Below are 19146 nucleotides of genomic sequence, written 5' to 3' on the forward strand. Positions count from 1 at the left end.
TTGGTAGATTGGGTATAGTTTTACCCATCATAATATTCATAAAACCAATATATATCTACTCAGTCATGGACTCCGACTCTATGAGGATTAGAATCCTATTCATTTAAGAGTATGTTTGACACTGCAATTTTGCAGATCAAAAGTACAATTTTAAATTAAATCGCAGAAAATGCATCGTTTGAGAGGACATTTTTATAATGTCGCAATTTGAAAATGCAAAAAAGGCTTAGGATGTGTTTTTCAAAATACATAATTTTAAATGCTAATCTGTGATTTTAAATGTCAAACTACAATTGTACCAAATGCTTAATTGTGTTCTCGAAAGTCGTATGTTTTGAAATGGAGATGAACTATTTCATAGGCAAGATTAGATTTCACACATCTATTGTTGTATATGTAGCTGCGTGGTAAATATGTTGAAATGACATTTAAAATTTTAAATGAAGCGGCACTAGGTATATTGTTCGATACAACAAAATAAAACGCAAACCAAGAAATGTTTCTGGACTGTGAATAGTCATAACATTGGATGCCCCTGGCCCGGAAAGAAATATGTTGATAGAACACGACCACTAAGCAAAATAATAATTATTTTTTTGGTCTCAAAGTGAATAGTAAACAACAAAGGAAGGAACATAAATAATGGTTGTATTCTCCCTCTTAATCAGTCTTGGAATTGGAGGCCTCACTTCTTAGCTTCCTGTAAAAGAATCGGCAGCGCAACTCCATGCTAGCAAATACCACAGTAAGGTTAAATGAGAAGAGATATATTGGGTAGCTGTTAAAGTATTAATTAAATCATTAAATTTACTATGTTCTATTAGAGTGAGCTATTGAGATATCCGGTGATTTAAAATTAGCCTCCACAACAACTCATACATCCTATGCTAAGTGTTAACAAGGAAAGCAAGGCAACAGACAACCTAAAGTGTGAGGCATTACCATGTTGGTAGGGAGTGATTTTTATTTTAATGCATATTATCTACTAATTGTGATCATATCAAATCATCCCCATACCAACTACAAGAGACATATGAAACCAATAGAACCTATTTCAACTGCTAATTGTGGCACATACATAAAACACAACCCTGGCCACTTCAACGCCTCAATCTTTATGTAAGAGCCACAAGGTTGAATCCCAAAGCAATTTTGTAGAAAGCTCAACCCAAGAGAAAGACAGATTTGAGAACGATGGATTAAAGAATTTGTGAATCAATTCATCATACTATGGCTACTAACAGACACAATAGTTGTTTTAGATCTAATCCCTCAGAAAACAAAAAACAAAAGAACAGCATTTGGAGATTTAAAAGATCAGACTTCAGCTAAAAGCGCTTATTTTCTTATTCCCAGACAAATTGCCCAACAAACTTCAATAGCTAAATTTGTTGGAGAGTTTCAGTAGTTCTCTAGAACTAAGCAATTGCAATCATTGCTGAAACTTTATCTACATCAAACATGTAATCTGCCATTTATGAATAAATCCACTAACTTAGCAAAAAACAGAAAAAATTGGAAAGAATAATTCCATTCACAAACATAGTTGCAGCGTGAAAAAAAGTCTTTCCTTTGATTTGAGAGAATTTCAGATGCAGAAGTAACAAACAAGACAAATCAACTGCTCAACGGTTTATCTTAACAAAAGAAACAAGATCATTTTAAGAATTGCTTGCATAAATACAAAGCTGTAGCTTAGATCTATAAGAAGGCATTCACCTAAGCCTGACAAAGGCAGTTCTATTGGGGAGGGGAGGCCAACTCCCACTACCTCCTCATTATTAATCATGTTTCGAAGACGAATCAGCCGCATCATCGGTTTTCGGCATGTCATCAGCTTCGATTATCTTGCCATCCTTTGGGACCAAGCAAGGAATCCCATCCTTTATCTAAACACATGAACAATGAAAAGAAATCATACCCATTCGAGTGCAAACATAAATTGGGGAGCAGTTAGGAAAACATTTACATCATGTGCTACTGCAAAGAAATTTACAAGAGAAACAAAAGGGTTATTTTTGCAATTCACAAAATGAATCAACGCTACCCCATACATATGTTACATAATAAATAGAAATTGCAGCAAAACCCTTTATCCAGGAACATGGACTCTTACTAGATAAGCAAATCTCAGAAAATTATCAGCAATGAAAAGTCATCCTCAGTTATTATTAGGCAATTCGATTAACATTCTATCATATGGTACTGCATAGCAATTCACAAGAGAAACAAAAGGGTTGTTTTGCAACTAAAAAACAAATCTTACTAAATAACTAGAAAATTGCAGCAAAACCCTTTAATATCCAGGAACATGGGCTATTACTAGATAAGCAAATCCCTGAAAAAATTTCACCAATGAACCATTTTGAGCAGAATTACTCACTAAGAACAGGTATTCTTTACAAAGCTGTGAAATTGAAATACAGGATCTAGAAGTAGAACTCACAGGAAAAGAAACGCCAATGGCTTCACTGATTAGAGAATTCGTTTCCTCACAAGATCTACAAGGAAACCCACAAGCAGTTAAACTTAACAAGCACGACCACCGTTCCAAGAACCCACAAACAAAAATGTGTAAATAAATAAAAGAAAACAAAGATCACCTCAAGGGTAGCTTGGAGAGTGGGCAGACCAGTATCTCCGAGAGAGTCTTGGAGACCCCATTCCCTGCATCTTTGAGAAGCCCTATGCTTGCCCTCACCATTTCCCTACAGTTTTGATCCTGTGGTGGCGGAGCGACGTTATGACCACTGAGCCACGTCGCTCACACCGATCTCCAACACTGTTTTATGTCCCTCGGTCAAAAGAGCTTAAAAATATGAACCATTAAAAAGAAAAAAGAAAAGATTTGAAATTTAATTTCACAAAAATTTATTGATAATGTTGAAGTTATCCATTGGCTTTGTCAAGTTAATTAATTTTATAAGAACTGTTTTGTTTATATCCTTTATTGGAGTAATTTTAAAAGTTTCTCTTGTGAAATTCTTATGTTCTTACAAAATATATATATATATATATGAAGCTAACTATTAAAATCTCTTGTCCATCTCCCTAAAAAAAAAGGCAAATCCATAATTTAATCTATGAAATCCAATGTGAATTCTATATATTGAAGAGTAGATTCACTAAACCATTTGCTAAGATTTTTTATTAATTTAGACAACAAACACATCAAAATTCCATTATAAATTTATAACCGTTATGAAATGTGTGAAAATATAATGATGCTCTTTGATTAAAAAAACTATATATATTGGCTACCTAATTTTTAAAGTCACATACAAGGAACTTTTAAAATTATGAATTTATTATTATTATTATTATTATTATTTTATCAAAAAGAGTTTTTTATTTTTATTTTTTATTTTTATCGCATCTCACTTTCCACTAATGAAAATCCATAATGGTACTCCTCTTTGATCAAACACAGTTAAAAAGAAAAGGAGGGAGAGAGAGAGAGAGAGAGAGAAACGAATAAAGGAGAGGGAAAAAAAAAATGATAAAAGACTTTTGTATTCATGGAGCGAATGCAGATGAATTTTAAGGATTTGATTAAGCATTTTTACTTTTAAATCCAAAATGCATAAACAATTGTGATGCTCTTACAAGTTACACCCTCTCTATCTAATAGCTATTCTGCTGTTTCCATCAAAATCTGAAGCCGAAATAGAGCGAGCGATCAAGACCGGAATATGCGTTAATGGCGAGAGCCCAGTCTGGCACCACGAGAGTGAATCAAAACCATATTCCCAATGAATGGCAAGAGTTTCCATGCGAGAACTTTTTCGATTCAGAAACTCCGTTCTCGTACAACCCACTTCCAAAACCAACCTCTCCTCGTCCCCATTTTCCTCTTCTTGTGCTCCCGCAGAAAGAACTGCAACCTCGGTTTGTCAGCGAAGATTTGTACTTGAAACATGTCAGAATGCGAGGCAGTTGTTCCAGATCCAAGCCCATTTGATCACTTTTGGTCTCTTCCACAACCCCTTTTGGGCAGGAAGAGTTCTGCAGTACTCTTCGAATTTCAGCGATATAGATTACACTGTTTTGATATTCCGATACACAGCATGGCCAGATAGGTTATGTATTAATACTGTCATCAAGGCCTACTCTAATAGTCATGTTCCGTTCCAGGCTGTGGTGTTCTATTTTGAATGGCTGAGAAATGGGTTTTTGCCTAATAGCTATACTTTTGTACCGCTTGTTGGGTCTTGTGCGAAGATGGGTTGTGTCAAATCTGGGCAGAAGTGCCACGGGCAAGCTGTTAAGAATGGAGTTGATTGTGTGTTGCCAGTGCAGAACTCTTTGATCCATATGTACGGGTGTTGTGGGGAAGTTGACCTTGCTAGTAAGGTATTTGTCAAAATGTCTAAGCGGGATTTGGTTTCATGGAATTCAATCATCGATGGTTATGCTAGACTTGGTAATTTGGGTCTCGCTCATAATTTGTTTGACGTAATGCCTGAAAGAAATGTGGTTTCTTGGAATATTATGATCAATGGGTATTTGAAAGGCGGGAATCCTGGGTGTGGGTTGAAGTTATTCAGGGAAATGGTTAAATTGGGATTGAGAAGTAGCGATACGACTGTGGTTAGCATGCTCACCGCATGTGGTCGGTCAGCTAGATTGAAGGAAGGAAGGTCAGTTCATGGTTTTCTTATTAGGATGTTCTTGAGATCAAATATAGTTATTGATACCGCTCTGATAGATATGTATAGCAGGTGCAAGAGGGTGGACAAAGCATGCAGAGTGTTTGAAAGAATGGCAAATAGGAATTTAGTTTGCTGGAATGCAATGATCTTGGGGCATTGCCTTCATGGGAATCCAGAAGACGGGCTTACCCTATTTGGTGAAATGTTGGGTACGACAAAGTCAAAACATGGAGAAACCAACCTTGGTAAGAGTTTGAGGCCAGATGAGGGGCAAGAAAGAATCATCCCAGATGAAATAACCTTCGTTGGTGTTCTATGTGCCTGTGCTCGCTCTGGATTTTTAACAGAGGGCAGAAATTACTTCACCCAAATGATAAATGTATTTTGTCTAAAGCCCAATTTTGCACATTATTGGTGCATGGCTAATCTCTATGCAGCTGTGGGGCTCATCCAACAGGCAGGGGAAATCTTAAGGAATATGCCAGAAGATGATGACTATAAGACATCGCAATCCATGTTTTGGGCTAATTTGCTCGGTTCATGTCGTTTCCTGGGAGACGTGTCTTTAGGAGAACAAATTGCCAAATCTCTAATTGACATGGAACCTCAAAAGCCCTCATACTATCAACTATTGTTGAATGTCTATGCTGTGGGAGGTCGATGGGAGGATGTTGCTAGGGTAAAAGAGATGATGAAGGATCGAAAGGTGGGGAGAATTCCAGGATGTAATCTTATAGATTTGAAAGAAATAGTTCACAAGTTAAAAGTGGGAGATAATTTGCGAGAAGATATGGAGGAGGTCAGCACGCTGATGGGTGAACTCGCACAAAAGTTGAGCTTTTCAAGTAACCCTTCAAAACAGCCATCTCCAAACAACACAGAAACTGGGATTTAGCATCAAAAACAAGTGAAGACTACAGAAACTGGTTTTCTTACCTGACTGGAGAATTTCGTTTGTTCACACTTCATATGAGAGTTGGTTTCAAGTAGAAGGGATTAGGGCACCAGCATAGTCCTTCCCAAAATGTCAAGGATAATGCTTGCCTGATGAGAGTAGTTTGGTGTCATTGAATTGCGTGTAGACTTTTTATGACTTCAGCCAAGAATGCACGTATTCTTGTAAGAAGCCAGATGCCAAATAACAGCTGACTTTACTCAGAGGGTCAGTATTTCAGTACTTGTCAAAGAGGTGATCTCCAACAGCCATTGCTACCAACAGATTACGACAGTTTCTTTGACACTAATCTCTCTGCAGTAGCTTTCTAGTCTGCAGGTCATGATCGTCCAGTTTTGCCTTTACCAGATCCAACATTTGATGAGATAGTATTATTTTTGCTGATTCCACTTCCATGTGAATCTGCAAGCTATGTTCTTGATTGTTTCAAGCATCACAAGCAATTGTCTTTTGTTCTAACCATACCAGAATAAGTTGCAATCATACATGGAAGTGCTATTTGCCATTCCAACTTCAGTGCTGACTGATTTCCCAGTATGGTATTGGAATTTGTAAGTTGATTGCAATGGTAATCACTTGCTGGTTCTTAATTTTTTTTTTTAAGCAAGTTATCACCCAACTTTTAGTTGAATTTTTGAAGTTAAAGATAACCAAAGTAAATCGCGCTCTTAGAGTACCAAGAATCGTTGCTTCAGCAGGATGATGCTGGCAACCAACACGGGCAAAAACCTAATCCCATTAACCCGAATTATTGATTGCCACTAATAGAAGGATCTTATCCCCATTACAAAAAGAAAAACCTTTTGTACCAATCAACAACGGAATATAATCGATAGGATGATTTATTTTACGATCAAGATTTTATTTTGTTGCATCTAACGGTATATATGGTACTATATCATTTAAAATTTTAAATGATATGTAACATATACATTACTAGTTCTGTAAAATTTATTATAGATCACAAAATAGATCTTTTCTATTTCAAATGAAAAGGATGTATGATTATGAAGCGTGCAAAATTATATAGCACACCCGAGAATGTATGATTCAACAACTTTAATTAGTAGTAGCAAGAAAGTTTTAGAGGATATAAGGCCATGAAATGACAGTAGATATGAAAATGAGGAACCTGAATCCTAACATAGAGTTCATATCCTCAAATAAATGTCACCCTCAAGCTTTGAGTGTATTAGAATATATTCCATATTTAAGAAATAGAGACTTTTGTAGTATAGAATGTAGATAAACAAGTCAATGAACACAATGTAGTTGTAAGAGTTATTTTGAGTAGTGGACATAAATGTTTAATATTGAAGCATATATAATATGTTACATGTTAAGCGGGTTAGAATAGGGAAAAGTAAGCATATATATATATATATATATATATATGGTTCAACAACTTGAATTAGTAGTAAAGTTTTAGAGGATATAAGGCCATGAAATGAAGTCTTCAAGGATTTTTTCAATTATTATTATTATTATTATTATTATTTTCTATTCGAAAGTCCAAGGATTTGACTTTTTTGTTAATTATTTTTAAAGAGGAAAAAATGTTTTGTGTAGTTTGTTTATGTTTTTATTTTTTGAAAATAGAAAACAAATTAAGTCCTGGTTTTCACACACAACGACAACGTACGTATGAAAAGCAGAAGCTGATCAATGCTATCAATGGCGACAATCATATATGAATGCTGCAATCAGATGGTTACAAAGCTTTGAATCATGCTAGCTCACAGGTGTATGACCCAAAACCAGGAAATCACAACAAAGAAGGGATTCAGGTGTATGACACAAATATCAGACTTTTTTGAGAAAGAGAACGCTTGAAACAGAGAAATTAAGATAAAATTAGAATAACTACCTACGCCTCATATAATAAACCCAAACAAACTATGCAACTTAAAACTTCACATTCTGCCGCCGGTGTCATCTCCTTGATCATGATCATGTCTGCTACAGTTTGGCGTATCAGATCCACAAGGCTCTGCAACAATATTAATTACAACAATTATTCCTTTTCAAATCAAAGATCAAACACCAAAATACCAATTAAGATTCATAAATAACTCAACAATCAACGAACAACCCGTATGTGACGGGCACTATACCTGAATGAGACAGAATAGAGTGTCCGTGTCAAGCTGGACGAGCTCGGCGTCCCAGGCCTTGAGATCGTCATCGGAGGTGCGGTTGTCGGGGTTCGTCGCCTGAGCCTTGACGTGCTTCTTGCAGTACTCGATGACCTTGGCCAAGATCTTGCTTGTCACGTCCGGGAGGGGGATTACGTTTTCGGCGCAATCGTCCTTGATCGTCGGCGACTCGAGCGCCACCGCCTCGTCGACCTCGAAGGCTTCGCCGTCCGAGCTCTTCAGGGTGATCTTCTTCGACGACGACGACATGATGCTTTCGAAAAGACGGCTTTTGTGAGATGGATGGATGATTGTGCTTCTGCGTTAATTGGGCACACGAGAGGGAATAAAAATATATATATTGGACGGACGTAGGAACTAGGAACTATGAAAGTGTTTTAGGCTTCAATGCCTAAATACACGTGATCCTGTTTATTATATAGAGAATATATATGAAGTAGAATTAGAACTCTTCTATTCTACAAATTATAGATTGAAAGTAATGTAAATACAATGTAAACTTTATCTGAAAGCTGGCCATGGACAGTCCTTCGGAGGATGAATCACTAAAAGCTTGTCACGAAGTCAGCAAAACCGGGCTGCCGTGAGAGGTTTGGTAAAAACATCGGCTAGTTGATCATGTGTGGAGATGAGCTTGACGATAAAATCCTTGTTCACCACTTTTTCACAAATAAAGTGATAGTCAACCTCGATATGTTTGCGAGCATGATAGACCGGAATTAGACAGAAGAGTAAGAGCGCCTAAAATTGTCACACCACAATGTAGGAGTTGTAAATAGGGAAATATGAAAACCTTTGAGCAACATTCGAAGCCAATAGATTTCTGCAGTGGTAAACGCCATTGCATAGTACTCCGCCTCTGTGCTTAAACGAGCAACAAATTTCAATGAGGTTCTGTATATAGGAGGTTACTGTTGCTGATGGTTGACTTTTGACAATTGAATTTTAGAGGATAAATATTAAATACTTCCTTGTATTACAACATTTATTTAGGGTACATCTTTATTGAATTGATATGTTCTATTTATCATTAGTATTTTTTTTATTTTTTTTGTTAATTAAGGGTGAATAGAGCATGACAACTCAATGAAAATGTACATAAAATTGACACCAACATGCAAAAAAGGATCTTCTCATTTTATAGTGGTATTGGGTGACCGAAGATGATCAAGTAAATGTAACCCTCAAACTTCGACTGTAATAGAATATATCCCATATTTGGTTTATTGGATTATAATCGAATCTTAAATCATGATTATTATTATTGTATTTACACACTACACTATAAGTATAGACTTTTGTATTATAGACAAACAAGTCAATAAGCACCTCCTTTTTATTTTTTGTTTCTTTCCTTTAAAAGGAAAGTGCTTCAAACAGAGAAAGATAAAATTAGAACCCACAAATTAAAGATACCACATTCTTGTTTAGAACTTCCAACTCCACATCATTCAAATGCCCACAGGTTCTCCCGACGGACTTCCTCCTCTTCCTCCGGCGTGAAGTCCTTGATGTTCTTAAAGGTCCTGCGGATCTCCTCCGGTGTCTTCCCCTTGATCATGTCTGCTACAGTCTAGCATGTCAAATCCAGAAGGCTCTTGATTTTCAAAGATAAATCAAAGAGTCTGCCGCTTGCAACAATATTAATTACAACAACTATATATTCCTTTTCAAATCACAGTCAACTTCAAATGTCAAATCACTAACAAATACTCTTAACAATATATATTGCTAACAAAATACCAATTAAGGGTGCGTTTGAGAGTGCGTTTTTAAAAAAATAATCTGCAATTTTAAATCAAATCGCAATTTTAGGGTGTTTGGGATTACGATTTTAAAAACGCAAATTTTAAAATCGCAAAAAAATCTACGATTTTCATAAGCTGATTAGAGGGTGCTTATTTGAAAAAGTGCGAATTTAAAACAAAATCACGATTTTTATTAAAAAGATATTTGGCGCAATATTTACCTTTTTTAGAACGGGAATAAAAAAAATACCAAGAATACCTATCTAAAATATATTAAAACCCTTCTTTTCTCTTTTTTTTTTTTTTTTTTCTTCATTCTCTCTGTCTTGTTCATCCTTATTGGTAATTTGGTCATGAAACCGCAATTATATGTTAATGTTATCCAAACACTCAATTGATAAAAAAAGTATTTTTTAGTAGGTTTTACCAAACGCCTGTGCGATTTTAAAAAGTAGCGATTTTAAAAACGCAATTTTTAAAATCGCACTTATTGAAATCGCACTCCCAAACGAGTCCTAAGATCGATAATAATTCAATAATCAACTCGTATTTGTCCAGCACCACAACCGAATGAGATCGAATAAAGTGTCCGTGTCAAGCTGGACCGCCTGGACGAACTCGGCGTCCCAGGCCTTGAGGTGGCATTTGGAGGTGCGGTCGTCGGGGTTCGTCGCCTGAGCCTCGACGTGCTTCTTGCAGTACTCGATGACCTTGGCCAAGATCTTGCTTGTCACGTCCGGGAGGGGGATTCCGTTTTCGGCGCAATCGTCCTCGAATATCTCTTGATCGTCGGCGACTCGAGTGCCACGGCCTCGTCGACCTCGAAGGCCTCGCCGTCCGAGCTCTTCAGGGTGATCTTCTTCTTCTCTGACGACGACGACGACGACATGATGATGCTCTCGAAAAGACGGCGTTTGTGAGATGGATGGATGGATTGTGCTTAATTCTGCGTTTATTGGGCACACAAGAGGGAATAAAAATACTGGACGGATGTACGAACCAATGTTGCGTTGGAATCAAGCAAAGTTTTCTTCCCTGTTCAAATCGCACCGCATACTTTTTATCTTTTGAGATTCCTTTCTTCTTCTTCTTCTTTTTTATGATTCTTTTTCTTTTCTTTTCTTTTCTTTTGGTGACTGTAATTTGGTCATTCTTTTTTCTTTTTTTTTTAAGCTAAATTTTGCTATTAGGCCTATTTTTTCTTATTATAGCAGTCTTTGTCAAATAAAACTTTCCTCCACAATTGTTACAATAAACTTTTATATTTAAAAATTTACTGAAGAATTTTTAAGTAATATTTTATTATATTTTTTTAATTTTTTAATTTTTTCACTCTTTTGTGGAAGAAGAAAAATAAATAATAAAAAATAATAAAATAATACTAAAAAATAATATTTAATTAAAATAAATATTTAAAATAGATGTTATGTTGGAATGTAAAAAATTAATAGCTAAAATAAAAACCTAAAAAAAAAAATTATATTTTGAAATAGTTAAAATAAAAACTATTGCGGTAGATGTTATGAGAACGAGTGATTTCTAATAAGAAACCCCCAAGCTTTAAACCTTTGTTTTTTAACTGTGATGGAGCGTTGCTTGAGTCCCAGTAGGAGATACGTACGTGGCCTCTTGTTCCCTTTGTCATGGTGTACTTATCTGATCCGGTTTGTATAGCTTGAATTAGATAGCCTGAAATCTGATATCATCTTGGCATACCACGAAAATTGTTAGTCACATTTGCGTTATAATTTTAAAAGTACTAAGAAAATTGTTAGTCACATTTGCGTTATAATTTTAAAAGTACTAATTAATTTGAAGCTTTCTTATAAAGATAAGTTTCACATACTAGCATTTACATTGAACTCTTCAAAATTTTCCTAAATTTAACTTTAAAAATCTATTGTTGATTTAGTTAGTCTTTCAAAACCATTAAACATTAAACTCTCTAAATATTTATCTGTTTTAATTGAGCATTTTATTTTATTGGTTTAAACCAACCTTTAAACGTTGGGTGGCTGAACCACCCTTGGGACCCAAGGTGGCAGTTTGGCCAACCCTAGACAGTCAGCTTGGTGGTGGCCAAACGACCCCCATGGCCTAAGGGGATGGCTGAACCACCCCCAGACCACCCACCCCCTATGGGGTGGTTGAACCACCCCAGCGTCCTTCCTTCATTTTTTGGAAATTTTTTGTTTTTAAAAAAATGACGTGATACCAAAAAACTCAAGAACCACGCCACATAGCACCCATGTATAAAGGTGACGTGATATTCCGTTAAAATATCTAAGGGTTTATTACCTTCTTAGAGGTACCACTTGCAATATTTTTGAAATCTCAAGTGCTATTTGATTTTGAGGCAAATCACAAACACCAAAATAGTATTTAACCCTTACTTTTATATGGGTTTATTGTTTTGCATTTTGAATTATTTGTTAATATTTACGTTTAAAACAGAAAATTAGATTGCACAAACCTTTCAAGCCCACGTGTGTCAGCGTGTGCATGACTAGAAAATCAAAAGAAAGAAAGAAAGAAAGAAAGGATTTAAGGCGTCGAAATGATAGAAGGAGCAACACCTGTGCCCCCATCAGAATCCAAATATTATTTACATTCAAAGAGCTCAAACCTTTTGAGAAAGAGAATGTGCTTAAAACAGAGAATGATAACATTAGAATAACTATGCCTAATATAAACCCACAAAATATACCACATAAACCACGTTCAACCTCCATTATCGCCCAATACATCATTCAAATGCCCACTGGTTCTCCCGACGAACCTCTTCCTCCTCTTCAGGGGTGAAGTCATTCTTGATGTTAAAGGTCTTGCGGATCTCCTCGGGCGTCTTCCCCTTGATCATGTCGGCTACAGTCTGGCATGTCAGATCCAGAAGGCTCTTGATGTTCAAATAGTTCGCAGCCTGGAAAATGCAACAATATTAGAACTGCAATTGAACAACTATTCATTTTCAAATATCAGGCAACTTCAAAGATCAATGTAAACAATATAGTAATTATCCGAGTTACCACGATGATCACATATCTTTCCTCTTCTGGAAATAGCATACACATAAGAACATCATAACCAACACATACCCAGAAGAAAGAGAGAAGAAAATTCACAAATCTTAACCATTGTGTTGATAAACAAACCATAAGCCTCTCGCATGCTTAAATAATGACTTCAATAGTGGGTGTAAAATCAAAGTTATTCTCAACCTTCAGAGGACTCTAAACAAATCTTGCTCAAAAATTACTCACAGATTTAAAAATAATAATAAAAACAAAATACTCTTCTCATTCAAGAAAGTAAAACTCACACAAAGCCAGTACTTTGTCCACAAACAAAGCAATTCGCACATTACACTTCGGCATAAAAAAACATAGCAACAAATTCAGGAAAACAACAATAACCCACTAACCCGCCAACCATTCCAAAGACTATTAACATAAATACACAACAAAAGTAAAACGAAAGTTCGACCCAAATATCCAATTTCGAAACCCTAGATCACATATTCACAGATAATTTTGACTAGGAAAAGTAATCGAAACCCTAGTATCACATAGCAAAAGCGAATCGAAATCCTAATCCAGAAGCCCTAACCTACAAAATCATCAATAACATGTACTAGCACCACCAAACACCATTCAGATCCAAATTCCAGAACCCTAGCACCGACAAATTCAAAGCCCCAAAGAACAAGTATTAACACCACCAACAAACATTCAGATCCAGATCTCAGAACTCCTGCATGACAAATTCAAAACCCTAGGAAACAAAACAATCAATCAGAGACTTCGAAAGAGGACCTACCAGAATGAGATCGAATAGAGTTGCCTGGTCAACCTTGACAAACTCGGCATCCCAGGCCTTGAGATCTTCGTCTGATGTGCGTTCCTCGGGGTTCGCCGCCTCAACGTGCTTCTTGCAGTATTCGATGACCTTGGCCAAGATCTTGCTCGTCACGTTCGGGAGAGGGATTCCGTTGTCAGCGCAATCGTCCTCAATCATGTGCTTGATTGTCTGAGACTCGAGCGCCACGGCCTCGTCGACCTCGAAGGCCTCGCCGTCGGAGCTCTTCAGGGTGATCTTCTTCGACGACGACATGGTGATCTAGCAAAGACGGCGTTTCGTTCGGAGCGTTCCTGCAAAAGAAAGAACAAACAGAAGCGCAAATGGGGTAAAAATAACCCTAGAAGCCGAGCGCTTGCCTTTCTGGACTCTTCCTTTTGCGAAGCGAAAAATCGAATTTGAGACGTTTGGGGGCCTGGGCTCGAGGCCGCTATTTATAGAGTTCTGGCGAGGTGTATTCCTATGGGCTAAGCTTTCTTAGGCAAGAAGAGTCGTTAAAAAGTAGGGGTTTAAACCTGGCCAATTATAAGTGGCCACCAGCCCGTAACAGCCCTATCACTTTTAAAAGCTGTTGAAAATAATTGGTAACAGGCCGATTTTTATATTTTAAGACACCCAATTATAATCGGTAATCAGGTATATATATATTTGTAGAGTCCTGTTATGCGGCTGCCCCCCTAATGTATGACATATATTCAAAAAATAATAACAAAAAAAATTTTGTCAATTTTTTTTTTTTTGGTTAGTTAAATTTCTATGAGTTAATATTTAATTTTTAATGCCTCAAAACTTGTTTTGGGATTCAAAACTAAAATTTATAGGTGAAAAGTTAACCCTTTAGGAATTGAATCACCCAAAAGGGACTTAATCATCCTAAATTTGGTGATAATGCCTCAAATTTATATTTCTCTTTAATATCTCTCTTTTTCAATTAAAAAAAGAAAAAAATTGGTCATATCAGACTTTGGCAGACGCTGGGATGACCCCAGGTTGCCAAAAATTTCTACTCATATTTGTAACTTGTATGGGGTATCCTTTTGGTGGTTGATTTGTTTAAATATTTGTTGTTATTGTTTTCTAAATTTTCTTTAGGTTTGTAGTTGTTGTAACTTGTAAGGAGGTATATCTTTTGTTGTTGTTTTATTTACATACTTGTTTTTATTGTTTTCTTTGGGTTTGTAGTAGTAAATATTTAGTGTTTAACCTCATAATAATAAGATTTGTAGTTGATATATATGTAGATGTAGTTGTTTAATCTCATGTATTATGAAAGCTTTTAAAATGAATTTTTAGGACACTTTTAAAATGTATTATGAAAGCTTTTGAATAACCACAACAAAACCTAGCTTATTGGGCCAAGAAAACCTAATTGTTTTTTTTTTTTAAAAAAAAAAATGGCTAAATTAAGCCCAAAAAGTTGGCTCAATACTCAAAGTAAGCCCAACATGCCCAAATTTTTGAAAACCCGATTACCGGTCTAGAAAACCAGGTACCAACCAATAACTGATGAGGTCATTACATAACTGGGTAACCGGCCGGTTACCCAGTTTCGGTTTTCTAAATTCAATAACCAGGTACCCTGGTTCCGGTTAGCGATATTAGCCAATAATCAATAATTGAAACCGGGTTGACACCCTTATTAAAAATTATTATTTGATCTGATTATAATTTGTCTATTAGGATTCCCTATTCTCAAATTACTTAATTTAGATTGTTTAAAATGCTACATATTAAAAAAGTGGCATATTATCGATATAATCAAAAGAGTTTTTATCTCAAAAGGCTTACTCTTCACTTTTGTAAATACATTTTTTCTTCATAAAATTAAAAGACAACATTTTGCTCAAAGTTATTTCACAACATAAAGAGGAATAACATGATGAAAAATACTAAATTTTTAACTGTAACATTCCACATTTTTAATGTGGCATTTTTCAAATGTTTCGATACCTAAAAATAACCAATATTGCATAATTAGAGAATTTAATATTTCTTTAAAATTGCAAGGAATCTTAATCCTTAAAATTTGTCCTCTTTTTTTTAAAAAAAGTAAAGTTTAAAAGTTGTCGATTTACTTCCCTAAAGATTCAAATAGTTTTTTTTTTTTTTTTTTTTTGACATGTCCACACAAGAGGGGGGAGGGGGATTCGAACTAATGACCATCGTTTCATTAGGCGTGGTCCTAGCCGATTGAACTACCTCTTGGGGACGATTCAAATAGTTATTAAATATATTATTTCGTCTATCTTTAGTTAACTTTCTAACTTCGTTGTCACATGTTATCCAATCAAAAGATGTAATGTGTTACATTTAATAAAAAAAGCAAAAACATAAAAAAGGTAAATACATCAAATACAATTGGTCAAAAACATACCCTCAAAAGTTTGGGATAATTCAGTCACATCTAGGTGGACCATTATGCTATTTTCTTGTAGTTTTTTTAGTTGAAAAAATATTTTGACATTGAAGAAAAAAAAAAGTGAATATTTTTTTTGTATTTTTAGCAGTTTTTTGTGTTTTAAGTTAATTGTTAATGTATTTGTTGAGGGAAAAAAAAAATACAAACAAAACACAATAGTTGGTGTTTCATAAAAGATTATTCTGATTAAACCCATTAGCCCTTACTCAACCTTGCAACTTTTTGATCAATTGACTTAACAATCTCATATTTAGAAGAAGATTAAATAATGATGAGTTGAAAATTTTCAATGTCAATAATTGATAGTGTATATGTATAAGAATTAATTTAAGTTAATCCCTTTTCTTTTTTCTTGACTTTTCTTCTTACTTTACTGCCGCTTCCTTGCACCCATTTCCTCACGCCACCATCGAAGTGAGATAGATCATTAAAATAGTTTTATAAACCATTGGGGTAAAAAAGTGAAAATAAGTGTAGCATTACAATTTCCCCACCTCCGTTGCACCTCTCCATCCTGACAATGAAAAGAATCCCCATTGTTGGGAATAAATTCACACTACAAGCCCACCAAATTTTGAGCCCAATGGCCAAGGATAGGCCCATGAAGATATTAATTAAATAGCAAGGGCTATTTAATTAATTAATAGTCTTATATTCTAATTAGGATAATATTGGGATAAAGACGTTCTACTTATCTCTACAAGATGACTATTCAATATTATCTCTACATAATATCAGTTGAATGTTTATCTCTAGATGATAGCTGTTGAGTTCTATCTCAACTTTGGACTCTCAAATCAATTCAAATAAGAAGATCCAATCCAAGTCTACTTCATCTCTCCGAGCCTATAAATAGGCCCCGACACAAGGTACTAAAGAAGGCTAAAATATACTGAAATATTTTCACATATTATTGAGTTAGAAACTTTCTGACTTTGGCATCGGAGTGTCCCCGGTTCCCCGGGGACCCCTTGACAATATTATTTTTTGTAGTGATTTGGAGTGCACGACGACGTATTGAAGACCCCGAAGAAAGCGCATCCACCGTGTTGAAAACTGTTCTAACAGTTTGGCGCCGTCTGTGGGAACGATTATCTAATAAAATAAAAAAATTCATCACGGTGTTAACAGGCATTCCGGCGACAACCCACCGGAAGTACTTGCCGATTTGCGTTGTCCATAGCAAATTTGCACAGATCCGCATTTCAGATTTACGTTCACTGCTTCAAGTGAAATCACGTCCAGTCCAACACCAAACCAGATCGCCGGTCGCACATCTCTGCAAATTGCCGGTCACGCTACTGCCGGAGACCTATCGGCAACCTCCAAACCAGACCTGCACCACTGCTACCGAAGACCCGCAGCACCTCCAAACCAGACCTGCACCACTGCTGCCGAAGACCCGCAGCACCTCCAAATCACGACCAGACCGCCGCTGCCGGAGCCCTGACCCGCGGAGCCCAAATCCGCACCAGCCAAGCCGGCGACCCACTGCTGCCGATCCTCCAAACCGGACTGCCGGAGCCCAACCCGCAACGCCTCGTCCGTGAACACCGACCCACTGCTACCGGAGATCCGCGGCGTCGCCGATCTCTAGACTGCAGCACTGCCGGAACCTCCACCAGCGTGACCGCCGTTCGCCAATCCACCCAAGCCGGAGCTGCTTCACGGCCCAGACTGCCGGAGATCCAAGCGCCGTCCAGATCGCACCTCCGATTCCAGGGACTCCGATTTGCCACCATCGCCAGTTTTTACTGCCTTCACGACCATTGAACCCGAGTCAATATCGGGTATATCTGCTGCACGTTGGGTGAATTTGGAAAAGAGAATTGGCATTTGGCAACAGGTTTTTTTTATTCAGTTTATATTCCTGTCCTGGTTTTGGAATAGCTTATCCTGATTTAAGTTCATATTCCTATTCTGGTTTAGGAATAGCTTATCCTGATTTAAGTTTATATTCTTATTCTGGTTTAAGAATAAATTATCTTGATTTAAGCTTATATTCCTATTCTAGCTTAGGAATAGGCTATTCTGGTTTAAATTCCAAATTTGGTTTTGATTGGTTGTGAGAATAAGGTAATTCTTATTCCAAATTATTATGTTTTGAGATACTCTATCACGGATAAGAAGAAAAGGAAAAAGCAAAAAGGAAGAAAAAATTTTGCCATGGTGGCTACGCGAACGGAAATGGCCAACCATGTTGGTCCATTGGTCCAGCCTAATTCGAAACCGGTCAACCACGCCGGCCAGGTTGACCCGATAGATCCATTTATCAACATCAACCTTGTTGATCCCATAGTTCAGCAGGGACCGGTTCAACACAACATACCTCCCCGTCGATCGGAAATGGGAGATCCTGAACGCTTTGCGGCAATGGCAGCGCAAATCGAAGCCCTGACACGGCAAAACGCAGAACTCCGTCTACGAGTATCAGAGCAGTCTCATCGCAAGGAAACCCGTGGTAGGCGGGACGAAGAAGAGCACAACAGCCGTGTTGGCACTCATAATCAACCAAGAAGAGGACACCACGAAGAGAACTTCAAGCAGCATGCAAGTCGAAACGAGGAAAATCGGGTGAATGATAGCAAAATCAGTGGTACCCAAGATAGACATGACGAACTCAACAGGAGGATGGCGGAGTTTGACAAGAGGTTCACCAACCTAGAGATGGAGCGAAAGAATAAAGGGAAGGACACCTTCGTGGAGAAGATGTTGCAGGGAACCAGTTCACCTTTTTCCCCACGTGTGGAGGAATATAGGTTGCCTGAAAAATTCAAGGCTCCTCCTATGATGAGTTACAATGGGGTCGGAGATCCAGTTGAACACTTGGAAGATTTTCGGTCACATGTGTGCCTCCTTGGCATCCCAGACGAGGTGGCTTGCAGGGCCTTCCCTCTCACTTTATCAGGAAGTGCCCGGAACTGGTTCAGGAAGCTGCCCCCGGGCTCAGTCGACAAATTTGAAGATCTAGGTCGGGTATTCTTAACTCAGTTTATGACTTCACGGATCTGGAAGAAACCACCATCCTATTTGCTGACTCTAAAGCAGCGCAATGATGAAACCTTGAAGCAATTCATAACTCGATTCAACCTAGAAAAGACAGAAATTGAAGAACCCTCAGATGACCTGATATACTCGGCAATTTATCATGGGCTCTTGACCAAAGAACCGGTGATGAGGAAAATGGCACGAAAACCACCGAGCAATCTACAAGAATTGATGAGCAAGGTACAAGAGTTCATCAATGAGGCTGATGTTCTGGAGGCAATAGATAGCACGAGACATCCGGGGCAAAAAGAAGATAAAAACAAGGAAGACTACTTCCGGGATTGGGTGTAGCAGTGACAGGAAATAGCAAGGA

General features: G+C 37.1%; 4 protein-coding genes and 1 pseudogene across 5 annotated transcripts; 1 reads left to right on the plus strand and 4 right to left on the minus strand.

Annotated features, from left to right (window-relative positions):
* Nucleotides 1-414: 414 nt before the first annotated feature.
* Nucleotides 415-2800, minus strand: LOC132171357 (Trm112p-like protein). 2 transcript variants are annotated; one of them, XR_009439025.2, is made up of 4 exons: nucleotides 2604-2800; nucleotides 2447-2501; nucleotides 1720-1889; nucleotides 415-730 (listed from the first exon to the last, which is right to left on the minus strand). XR_009439025.2 is itself a non-coding variant. In XM_059582653.2 (3 exons), the coding sequence occupies exons 1-3, from the start codon at nucleotides 2702-2704 to the stop codon at nucleotides 1782-1784; spliced, it is 264 nt and encodes an 87-aa protein (XP_059438636.2). In that variant the 5' UTR covers nucleotides 2705-2800; the 3' UTR covers nucleotides 1555-1781. The 2 variants fall into 2 exon arrangements, 1 of the variants encoding a protein (XP_059438636.2); XM_059582653.2 differs by lacking the exon at nucleotides 415-730 and having other exon boundaries at nucleotides 1555-1889.
* A 684-nt stretch (nucleotides 2801-3484) lies between these two features.
* Nucleotides 3485-5636, plus strand: LOC132168588 (Pentatricopeptide repeat (PPR) superfamily protein). The gene has a single exon (XM_059579583.2). It carries the CDS (start codon nucleotides 3757-3759, stop codon nucleotides 5545-5547), a length of 1791 nt encoding a protein of 596 aa, XP_059435566.2. The 5' UTR covers nucleotides 3485-3756; the 3' UTR covers nucleotides 5548-5636.
* Nucleotides 5637-7310: 1674 nt separating this feature from the next.
* On the minus strand, nucleotides 7311-8256 carry LOC132168590 (SKP1-like protein 1A). Its single transcript, XM_059579584.2, has 2 exons — nucleotides 7722-8256; nucleotides 7311-7597 (listed from the first exon to the last, which is right to left on the minus strand). Exons 1-2 carry the CDS (start codon nucleotides 8010-8012, stop codon nucleotides 7475-7477), a joined length of 414 nt encoding a protein of 137 aa, XP_059435567.2. The 5' UTR covers nucleotides 8013-8256; the 3' UTR covers nucleotides 7311-7474.
* Nucleotides 8257-9197: 941 nt separating this feature from the next.
* LOC132168591 (SKP1-like protein 1A) lies at nucleotides 9198-10524 on the minus strand (annotated as a pseudogene).
* Nucleotides 10525-12039: 1515 nt separating this feature from the next.
* LOC132168592 (SKP1-like protein 1B) lies at nucleotides 12040-13786 on the minus strand. The gene is made up of 2 exons (XM_059579585.2): nucleotides 13328-13786; nucleotides 12040-12431 (listed from the first exon to the last, which is right to left on the minus strand). Exons 1-2 carry the CDS (start codon nucleotides 13619-13621, stop codon nucleotides 12258-12260), a joined length of 468 nt encoding a protein of 155 aa, XP_059435568.1. The 5' UTR covers nucleotides 13622-13786; the 3' UTR covers nucleotides 12040-12257.
* Between the last annotated feature and the right edge of the window lie 5360 nt (nucleotides 13787-19146).

The sequence above is a fragment of the Corylus avellana genome, chromosome 1 (assembly GCF_965113065.1).
Source record: "Corylus avellana chromosome 1, dhCorAvel1.hap1.2, whole genome shotgun sequence".
In the NCBI taxonomy this organism is placed as follows: Eukaryota; Viridiplantae; Streptophyta; class Magnoliopsida; order Fagales; family Betulaceae; genus Corylus; species Corylus avellana.